Genomic DNA, 11,416 nt, shown 5'->3' on the forward strand with positions numbered 1-11,416 from the left:
AACTCAATTTGAAATGTAGATTTCAATGAAAGGTATCACACGATATTAGTTTTGAAACTATTTTAAAATTTACGCTTCCACATGCTTTTGGAAAAACAGTGTTGTGTTTTGAGAAACAGTGTCACCCTCTCAGGATAAAATATCGGGGCGTGACAACTGTTCTTAATGATTATAAGTTTCTTTCATTGATTGTTAGTGTTTAATTTCTTCACTTAAAACTTATTATAATTTGATCAATCATAGCATGATTTTCGGTTTACTTGATTCTAGTTTCATTACCTAATACAAACCCATGTACTTTACTAAAATACATCTATCACACATTTCTACACATAAAATAATTTAAAAATTATTTCTATTTTTAAACATAAAATAAATTATAATTTATTCCCAATTTTCTTGGATGTAACACTCGTACTTTATTTATTTGCTAAGTAGATATCTTTTATTCCATAATAAAGATTATTGTATTAATTATTTATTTACTTTTATACCATTTTTAATGAATTTTGTCAAAAAAAATACATAATTTTAAAATATAATTTTATATTACTTTTACTAAGACATATTAAATTTTTTATCCATTAAAATATCCTTTTTTTTATCACATGGGTCAAATCCTATTTAATTTTTACAAATTTTATTTTCTAATTTAATCTCAGTCACTTCTAAATTCCTTAAAAATAAGATTTATTCTCAAATCAATTTATTCTCTCTTGCTCAAATTCATCCCTCTAAGAAGATACCCTTAAAGTTTAAAAGGTACAAGATAAAATTGACAAAGACATTTAAAAAAAAATCCACACATGTATCCATAATATTTGATAGTCTCCCTCCACCCACCAAGTCTTTCTTTACACTTATTTTATTTTATTATTTAGCTTACAATTATTTCTTACTCTATTCATTGTTGCATATGTATTCAAATTGATTGTTGAATCCCTAGTTCAAGCTTCCATGGGAAACTCGCAAGCCAAAAAGCGTCACATTCCCTCTCCCACCGTAACCAGAAACTTGTCACCACAACCACGACCGTCGTCGTCGCCGGAATCATCAAGAAAACCACCGCGAGAGCCACCCCCGGCGCAACATCATGGTTCTGGAAAACTATATGCGAAAGAGAAATACGCTCTGATTCCTGATAACTTCACTACGCTTGAACAGGTTCTTTGCCTTTACATACTCTTCTTCTTTCAGTTAATAGTTTCAAATTATGCTATTTGTTCAAAATCTTGTTGATTAATTGCAAAACAAAACTAAGTTTTTGAAAGTTTTTAGTTTATATCTCATAAATATCTTTTCAAACAAAAAATTCTAATTTTATTTTGTCAACTCAAATCAAATTTGGGCGTTGGCTGAAGAAGAAAAGTTTGCCCTGGAGTGGATATTATCATAACAGATATTTTTGGGTCAAAATCTAGATCCGTTCTCCTCTTATTACGCTTTAAATAGTAAATTTAAATATTATTATTAGTAGTGGACTTTTTTTAAAACTAAATAACACTTTATCGTTATATATATATATATATATATATAAAAGAATTGAATCCAAATGTGTCATAGATTTTGTGATATACCTCTCAATATATAATTTCTTTTCTTGATTTCTATTTTCTTTTCTTTTTCTCTTCCCTGCCCTATTATTTTCTGAATTTATTTTGAGGGAAAAGAATTTCCAAATTAAACTAAAAAGTAAATTTAAAATAAAAAGTTATTCAAAGTGAATTAGTTTTTTCACATTAGTTTAGTAAATTTAAACTAGTCTGTAATCAAGAATTTTAAACATGCTTTTAGTTATTAGACACAAAATCTATTTTATATTGTTTATTCTTTTATAAATTACGATTTTTTGTATATTTTTTATTATCAGAGATGTTAATCGATAGTATTTCTTAAATTACTATTTAATAATGATAAAAGCATTTTTAAAATGTAAGTTTTATTACAATTAAAATAAATAAAGTAGATTATATATATATATATATATATATTTACGTATGTATATAAATAAATAAATTAAAATTTTTAAATAAAACATAATAATAGAAAGTGTCATATAAAATGTGTGATCTTCAATTTTCTTGAAAAAAAATCAATTTATTTATTTTATTTTATACATAGAATTGAAAATAAGGAAATCCTACAAATGAAGAAAAGTTAGGCAAAAGCTAATTAAGGTCGAAACGCATGTTTTGAGGATAATCTATTTTTTAAGCTAAAAAGAAAGTTTGGCAGGTTGGTCCATTGTTTTTTTTTTAGTAATATTAAAGAAAAAAATATTCAGCATTTTAAAAGTATAATTTTTAATTTTCTAATTTAGAAATTATCTTTTTAATGAGTAATTTAAAAATTAAAATATATTCTTGTTTTCATTTAACCTTTTAAAAATTTAAAATAATTTAATTATTTATAAATAAATCAGTACAACCATGCATTTATGATTTAACCCATTTGTTATTCTCAAACAAAATGACTTTTGTTTAATTTAAAAGAATATAATTTCGGGCCCCGGTTTATGAAGGAATTTTTTTTAAACCACCATCTTAAAGAATATTAATATCCTTTTCATATGATTTAAAAAGCTGTACATAGTTATTATCTACCACTTTGTATAATTTTTAAGCATTAATTATTTTAAATGCTCACGTGAAGTGACCTAAAGCAATATTAATTCATAAAATGAGAAGTGTAGTATAGTTTAAGAAATTTGCAAAGGCATGCGCATTTAGAAATTAATTTAGATAAAATAAATTATTTTTACTATTTTCTGAAAATTTGAACACTCAACTCAAACATAAATCCTTTAAGTTTCAAATTAATTTTAGGTTTAATAGGTTCGGAAGTCCCTATATTTGCGGGTTCGTTTCAATTGGGTCCTTCAATTTTGGAAGTGATCAATTGGGTCCCCCGGCCTAATTTAATATTTTTAATAATTTCTAATTATATTTTCATTTATTAATATATTTAACAATTAAAAATGTTAAAAATTCATCTATATAGCTCAAACGGTACCACCTGGATGCCATCTATATTTAACGAAAATGCTATTATTGAATCAAATTGACCAGGACTCAATTGATCACTTTCAAAATTAGAGGACCCAATTGAAACGAACCCGCAAATATAGGGACCTCCGAACCTATTAAACCTTAATTTTAATTGAAATCAATTTAAAAAAAATAATTCTATTGCAAATAAATTTTAAATTACTTATGTAAACTTTTTTTATTGCATAAAAAATCCTTCTTTATGGCCCCATCTTCCATTGTACTTCTGTCTCTTTCATTATAAATGGAGGTGTAACTAGTATTTAATGTGAGTTGATCATGGCTTTTATATTACTTTGAAAAGAGTCCAAATGAATTAAAATTGATAATCACTCGGATTGGATTGAAAAAGAATACATATTTTTAATAGGACTAAAAATAAATTTAATTTACTAAAAATTCAATTGATCTAAATTGAATTTGTGCTAAATCGGATTAGTTTATAAATTAATTCATAAATTTTAAATATTAAATTATATTAAAAAAAATAAAAATTTAAATATTTTCTAATTTTTAAATATGTTCAGATTATATTGTATTTTTTTTATTTAATATCATTTTAAATTATATTTAAATTAAATTTTAATTAAAATATATTTATAATTTTTTAAATTAAAAAATCAAATAAATTAATCTATTTAACCAGTAATTTGTAATGAGTCAAATTAATTTGAATTTTTTTGAATTCCATAACAAATGAATCACTGAGTGACTATTAAACTGGGCCGAGTGATCTGTTGACAGCTCTTCTTTAAAAGTATAATATTTGTGAATATTTGATGATCAGTATTTTTTTATCAGTAATCTTTTATAGAATATTTTGTTTTTAAATTACGTAGCAGCGTTATTGATGACAATAATATTAATAGTCACTTTTTAAAATTTTATTTTATAGATTTATAATTTTTCTAAAATTAAAAATATTTTTTAATTGGATAAGAACTACAATTCTAATTTTAATAAACTATATCTAAGTTTTATTCTACTATTAAAATAGCTTTATTAAGTCTGGTTAGTTTGGATTTGAATCCAACAGTATAATCTAAATTTAATATTTTAAAATTTATATTTATCTATTTAATATTTTAAATTATTTTTAAAATTAATTACATGTTAATATTAACTTTTTTCAATAAACATATCTATCAATTACTTAAAATTGACTTAAATTTGATAGGTATTATTTAATGTGAATAGTTATATTTGGTGGTGACTCACGTGGTTAGATGTGAGACTTTATAATCTTTTTTAAATGGGACCACTTCTGACTTAGTGGAAGGTGCATTACCTTGGTCGTCTTTGTCTTTATTATTTTGTAAAGTTTAAGAAAAAAAGAAAATAACTATTTTGACAAGTTTTTAAATTATTATATTTATTGACCGAAACTATGTATGATTTTATTTGATTATTTATCATATTTAATTTATAATGCATATTTACTGAACCAATCTCACACGGTTCATTATATATGTAGGTTACAACTGCCTTGAGGAACGAAGGTTTAGAATCATCAAATCTTGTTCTTGGAATTGATTTTACGAAAAGTAATGAATGGACTGGTAAGTAGAATATAAACAAAAATCAACTTAGTAATTTTATACCGTTTAAGATGAAATGAAGACATAATTGAAAACTAAAACTGGCATGAAAATGTATGGTTTCTGGTTTTACATTGAATTTGGTTATTATTTCCTTTTGGAATGATTGCTTTTTGACTGTTTGCCTACAAAGCCAATGCATTCATGTTGTTATTGAAGGAAGTATCTCATTCAACAATAAAAGCCTACATGCTATTGGAAGTACACCTAACCCGTATGAGAAAGCCATCTCTATCATTGGCAAGACTCTGGCTCCGTTTGATGATGACAACTTGATTCCTTGTTTTGGCTTTGGTGATGGTAAGGCCTAATCCTTATTGCTGAACATGTATAGAAGAAAGTTAGTTTTCCAATATGACAATGGTTCAACTTCTGTATGTAAACAGCCACCACTCATGATCAAGAAGTGTTTAGCTTTCACAGTGATCATTCATCTTGCCATGGATTTGAGGAAGTTTTGGCTTGTTATCAAAAAGTTGTTCCAAACTTAAGACTTTCAGGTGATTTTCATCTCAGCTTATTGCGTTCTTATTTCAACCACTTACCTCAATATGAAGTAAGTAATTGACTACTTGCTGATTAAAGACTGTTATACCTGTTGAAATATAGAAGTTTGTCACTTCTATTGAATCACATTTTTTTTTCTGTGATTTTTTCTTATTCTTCATTGTCTATCTTCTACATTTTATGTTTGCAATATCATCTATGTTATCGAATTAGTGTTTGTGTTGGTAGATGCTTTTGTAGTGAATTTATTCAGGTTATTCCATTGGTGTGGTGAATGTGGATTTCAATCATTATGACTTTCAAAAAGTTTGAGGTTTAAAGATTAAGTGGTTTGAGTGATTTCAGATTGTGATAGTGTAAGATGCATGTTCTTTTGATTTAGCAAGGTCTCCTGGAAGCTCTAAAAGGTGAATCTAAACTTTACATAGCGATGACACAAAAAGGGCAAGAAAATGTTATTGGAGCAGGCTCACAATGTGATTGTTCTTGGTCTCGATGACAAAGTGTTGAGGTAAGTCTCGAAGTAGAAGACTGCAACATGACTATGGACAAAGCTTGAGAGTTTGTACTTGATGAAGTTTTTGGTAAATTATTTATATTTGAAGTAAACGTTGCACTTATATAAGATGAGTAGTGAAAAGGAAATTAGCAAACAATTGGATGAATTCAATAAGTTGATTCTTGATCCGAAGAATATTGATGGTGAGGATTAGGCATTGTTGGTGTTGTGTTTGTTGCCGAGACACTTGATCATTTCTAGGAAATCTTGTTGCATGGAAGAGATACTCTCTCTCTTGAGGAAATTCAGACAACTTGAGTTCGATAGAGTAACGATAAATTTGATGTTAAGGTGTCGAGTGTTAGAGACGACCTTCTATTAAAGGGAAGAATATCTACAAGTGATGATAGATGAGATAGAAGGAGATCCGAAGTCAAGGTCACACAATGGTAGAGGCACATCATATATCAAATGTTTCTATCGCAAAAAGGAAGGTTCTACCAGAAGGTTCTGTTCTGGGAGACAGAAGAAAACTAACAACTTTGATAGATCATTTGGATCTGGTAGACTGTCTAGTTTTGATAGACTGTCTATGTCAAGTGAAATAAATATACTTGGAAAAGGTATGGATTTGCAAAGTTTATTGCATATTCCTTAGTAGCTGCATGTGAGATGTTAGGAGATGAGCCTGTTGGAAATTCAAGTGTGAGTTTAAGTCTCATATTAGATAGAAATGAGAAAGTAAAGCACTATATAAAGGTGTTCGATACGAAGGATCTTGGAGCTACTGCAAAGATTTTCGGAATTGAGATCATTAAACGAAGTGGTTTGAAATTTCAGGAGACCTACCTAAAAAAAATCCTTGACAAGTTTGGGATGCAAATTCAGCTTGTTTCCACGCCTCTTGTGTCACGTTATAAGTTGAGTATTGAAAAATCTTCTAAGATGTTGGAGGAATCAAGTTATATGAATGATATTCCATATGCAAATGTTGTTGGTTCTATGGTGTATGCAATGATTGCACTTGACCTGACATGACCTATGCTGTGAGTGTTATTGCAGGTGCACGCCAAGGCATGAACGAGCTAACTAGCATGATCCTAAGTGGATCCTCTTATGTTTGAAGGGATCGTTTGGAAGAGTTTTAATTTATGGTGGAGCTAGACAATATGCCAGAAAGGCTCCAATAGAAGGTTATGTGTTTATTGCGTATGGTGCTTCGATTAGATGGAAGTCCAATCTATAAAAGGTAGTGGCTTTGTCAACCTCTAAAACAGAGTATGTTGTCATGATAGAAGCGTGAAAGAAGTCTTTCTTCCTATGGAGTATAGTAGAGAACTGAAGGTGCAAGACCTGGTAGTCACTGTCCATTGTGCAAAGAACAATGTAATACAGTTATCCAAAAACCAAGTCTACCGTGATAAAACGAAACATGTTGATATCAAATTGCACTTCGTAAGAGAAGACATTGTTCGAAGATTTGTAAAGATGATAAATGTCTCAACATATCATAATCCTTCCGATATGAGACGAAGGTGAGTCTCACTCAGGTTTTATGTTGACCCAAGGTGGGGATTCGTGAAGATTGGTTCTGTAATATCTTGTTCAGGTGCTTAGATAGTCTACCTTCTTTTATAGCATCTACTAGGAGATATGCATCAAGCGCTTTAGCATCTATTGAAACTTTTGCAACCATGTGACCTTTCACTCAGAAGTAGAAAACGTTGTTCACGTTACTTCTCTGCTTTTTTAGGCACATTTAAGGAAAATTAGTTATGATAACTATGCTATATACAGGAACATGTAACGAAAGTTAATAACTAACTTCATGTAATACTAATATTTGTGTATGGCGAATTCTGTCGTAAACGTATGTTGAAATTCATTTACATTTCAATCAAACCATGTTATTTTTTGAGTGATTTTTCCTTCGTCTATCTTCTAAGGTTTATGTTTGCGGTCTCATCTCTTTTAATGAATTAGTGGTTGTGTTGGTAGATGCTTTTGAAGTGAGTTTGTTGCGGCTATTCCGCAGCATAAGACATCAAGTTTAAACGTGGTACATTTTAATTCGGAGAAGTGGAACCTAAAGCAATGATGATTCATAGTTTAATGCAATGAATTGCGGAGAAGAATTGTGTTTGTGTTGACAAAGCAAGAATGCTCATTTTATGGACAAATCATCGAATGGAATCATCATTAGTTACTAATATAAAACATAACACTGGTAATCTTAAGGCTATAGCCATGGCTGAAGAAATATCTCTGTTTTTGTTTGAAGGACCAACTTCTTACGCTCCAGTGATTGAGGCTGCAATAGACATAGTTGAGCAAAGTCATGGCCAATTCCATGTGTTAGTTATTGTTGCAGATGGCCAGGTAACTAATATTAATTGTATTTCTAAGCATGTTATACTATTCCTATCTTTATTTGATGTTGTTCAAATATTGAAGGTTACGACAAGCGGTGACGATGGAGAACTAAGTCCACAAGAAGCAAGAACTATCAAAGCAATAGCTGATGCAAGGTACATGTAACAGAAGAAATATCTCTAAAAGCAAATTCAAAAAGTCATAGAAAAATGGAAGTTAGCCTCATCTACAAGAACTATTATCATCTTCTCTCCAATATAAGAGAAGTATTTTGTTGACAACATGGATGTTCAGCAACATATATTTCTGAAGGATCTGAGAACTTTATACCTTAAACTTTTAGATTGAATGTGTAATCAAACTTGTTATGTTAATTGCTTGTAGCCTATTCATAGGAATCTTCCTAGTGTTTTACTTGACCAATTCCATAAATTTCTATTTTCTACTTTTTTCTGATGTCAGTTCATATCCCCTGTCTATTATTCTGGTCGGAGTTGGTGATGGACCTTGGGATGACATGAAGAAGTTCGATGACAAGATTCCGGTTCGCGACTTTGACAATTTTCAGGTATGGAATCAACACGAAATTGTGAATGGCAGCAATTTCTTTGTTTGTAATAGTAAAATAATCTCCCTTTTATTGCAGTTTGTTAACTTCACTGACATAATGTCTAAGAAATCAAGCTCCTCTGAAAAAGAAGCTGCTTTTGCTCTGGCTGCTCTAATGGAGATACCTTTCCAATATAAAGCAGCCATTGAACTAGGACTACTAGGGTTGGTCCCTTATATACTTTCATTACATGAAAAGTGAAAACATTTGCAGCATATTTTGGTCCATTTTGGAGACAGATTTCTCAGAAGCAAAGTGGTTTTCTTTCAGGTGACTATTTGTTACAATGTCTGTTTTATGGATATTTATTGTTTTTTTTTTGTTCTCTCTGTTTTTTTTTTGGACAAAGTCGAGTAACAGGAAGGTCAAATAAAATTGTTCCGAGACCTCCTCCAGCTCCTTATTCTAGGCTTGTGCCACCAGCTCGTGTTCTCAGCAATATGCCAACTTCCATGGATGATGAGAGAAATCAAATGGTACACATAAGATTGAAACCTAGAAGATTCATTATATTCTCTTTTATCACTTTCTAGTTTGTCAAACTATTAAACAAAGTAATATGTTTTGGTTACTCCCCTGTAGTTAACACTTTTTCAACTTATCTAAACCTTTGTGTCACTAAACCTCTAAATTTTGAGTTGAAGGGATCACATGTTATAGCCACAATTTTTATTTTATGCTTCTTGTGACGAAAACTTTTGTGGGTAGGCTGAAAAAAGGTTACAAACTGTAATTTATGCCTTATATATATGTGTATATATACATGTATGTATGAATGTATGTAGATATAGCGTCCGGGAATCCAAGTGTAAGTCTTAGTTTTATATTGGATAAAGGTGAAAAAGTTAAACATTATATAAGGACGAAGACATATAAAATTATTGTCTTACGATTTTGAATTAAAAGTAGTATCAATTCTTTATATATGGATTTCATTCATTTCATTAGTGTTATCTCTTCAGTAATTTTTGGCTTAAAGACAATTTATTTGTTGTGTTAGATAGTAGCACAATGATACATTTTTTTTCCTCTGTAGGCATGTGCCATTTGTCTGACAAGTAGAAAGGATTTGGCCTTTGGATGTGGTCACATGGTGAGCCTCATTAATTCTTGGTCACTTTCTCATCTGCTGTTAAATAGTTTATATATGATTTTTAACAATTTTGGAATGCAGACTTGCAGAGACTGTGGATCCAGGTTAACTAACTGTCCAATATGCCGTCAGAGGATCACCAATCGTCTGAGAGTGTTTTCTGGCTGATTGCAGAATGGAAAACCATGTACAATATGTATTTTAACTAAAGATATGTTTGGACAAATTTCTTTCTTAATTGTTTGTTTAGATAAATTTTTCCATAAGAAAAATAAGAAAGCAAAAAGAATTGAGTTTCTTTTAACTAAAATCAACTTATCTCTTCAACTCCTGACAAAGTTGGATAAGAGAACTTGTAGAAGAGTTAAAGTAGGTAAGTTGATGTAACATAGGAAAGAAACTCAATCTTTTGTGTATGGAAATATTTGTCTGAATAGGGTTAAGAAGAAAACTGTCTTTTGAACATTGATGGCTTGGTTTTGAAGAGTGCCCAAGAATGATCATGGTGTTGCACAGAAAAGGTGGTTTGGTTTCACATTGTGGTGATGGTTTAGGTGTTAACAAAATTGTTCATGTCTTGTTAGTTGTTCAATTTGCGCATGAATGTCTTCTGAATTTGAAGAAACTTTAGTTGTTGTACAATGTACATATTGTTTATGTTGAAATTTTATGCATGGTTAGAGGATTGTGCAAGATATCCATTCGAAGAGGCCATTGTAGCCATGTGATCATGTTGACCATATCTTATAAGAAGCCACATAGACCTTCATTATACGTGTATGTTTGTCTGTGATAGAGTTTCCTCAATTACAGGGCAGGTCAAATATACTATCTTTTCATTTAAATTAGAAAGTTAGGATGCATCTTTGAAAAGTCGTAGGTGAATTCAAAGAATTCCAAATGACATTTATTTTATATAATATGCAAAAATTCTGAAGGGATAGATGAAAATACTCTTTGGGTTTTCATAATCATATACCTGTATTTAATCTATTAAACACTTTTATTCTTATTATTTCTTCTCCTATCACATCCCCTTATCAATTTATAATTCTGTCTCTTTGGATGTATACCTGCGTATATAAATCATTTTCCTTTTGATTATACCATGAATAAAAGAAAATTGTTTAGCCAATATCTCAATCATTTGATCTAAGTAAGGCAATTTTTTTCCTGGATCTCTATACTTTTCCTATACTATTAGACTTTTTTTTCTGCACAGCAGTTGCTTTTTCAATTTTCAAGATGCTACAGTGTGCTGTATAGATATCGCAATAGGGCACTTTTACTTTCAGGTGAGAATTTGGTTTCTGAACCTTATATGTAATATATTCTGGCTGAAAAATAGTCAAAATTTGGTTATTGGAGAGCTGAATTTTATTGATTTTCTTTTTGCATTTCAATTTTAAAAAAAGGGGAAAATAAAAATTATATGTTTTTCAATTAAAAAAGTCTTTATTTTTATGTTTATATTTTGTTAAATTATACTTTTTAAATTAACTTTTTATTTTCAATTATTAAAGACAATAATATATAAAAAAATTAAGAAATGAAAAATGTATAAGTATATGAAAGAAATGTTAAGAAGTGGACTTTAAACCTAACTCAACCACACAAAATTGACTTGTAAGGTGAGGTTTGCACCTACTTATATATTTTAAATTGGTCTTAATGGGTGGTCTGATAGCG

At 29.6% G+C, this 11,416-nt stretch overlaps 1 protein-coding gene across 1 annotated transcript; it reads left to right on the forward strand.

The window, feature by feature from the left end:
* The first annotated feature begins 846 nt into the window (after positions 1-846).
* On the forward strand, positions 847-10,501 carry LOC108340766 (E3 ubiquitin-protein ligase RGLG4). Its single transcript, XM_017578334.2, has 11 exons — positions 847-1,164; positions 4,522-4,606; positions 4,805-4,945; positions 5,032-5,145; positions 7,933-8,030; positions 8,106-8,179; positions 8,487-8,592; positions 8,671-8,798; positions 8,984-9,110; positions 9,671-9,727; positions 9,809-10,501. Exons 1-11 carry the CDS (start codon positions 958-960, stop codon positions 9,893-9,895), a joined length of 1,224 nt encoding a protein of 407 aa, XP_017433823.1. The 5' UTR covers positions 847-957; the 3' UTR covers positions 9,896-10,501.
* Positions 10,502-11,416: the final 915 nt, after the last annotated feature.

Source organism: Vigna angularis, chromosome 5 (assembly GCF_016808095.1).
Source record: "Vigna angularis cultivar LongXiaoDou No.4 chromosome 5, ASM1680809v1, whole genome shotgun sequence".
Lineage (NCBI taxonomy): Eukaryota > Viridiplantae > Streptophyta > Magnoliopsida > Fabales > Fabaceae > Vigna > Vigna angularis.

What these genes read in the sequence shown, in the direction of transcription:
- LOC108340766 (XM_017578334.2), top strand. Translation starts at nt 958, where the DNA reads ATGGGAAACTCGCAAGCCAAAAAGCGTCACATTCCCTCTCCCACCGTA. An exon ending in TTATTGTTGCAGATGGCCAG is followed by an intron (nt 8,031 to 8,105) that starts GTAACTAATATT and finishes CAAATATTGAAG; the next exon opens with GTTACGACAAGCGGTGACGA. An exon ending in GCGACTTTGACAATTTTCAG is followed by an intron (nt 8,593 to 8,670) that starts GTATGGAATCAA and finishes CTTTTATTGCAG; the next exon opens with TTTGTTAACTTCACTGACAT.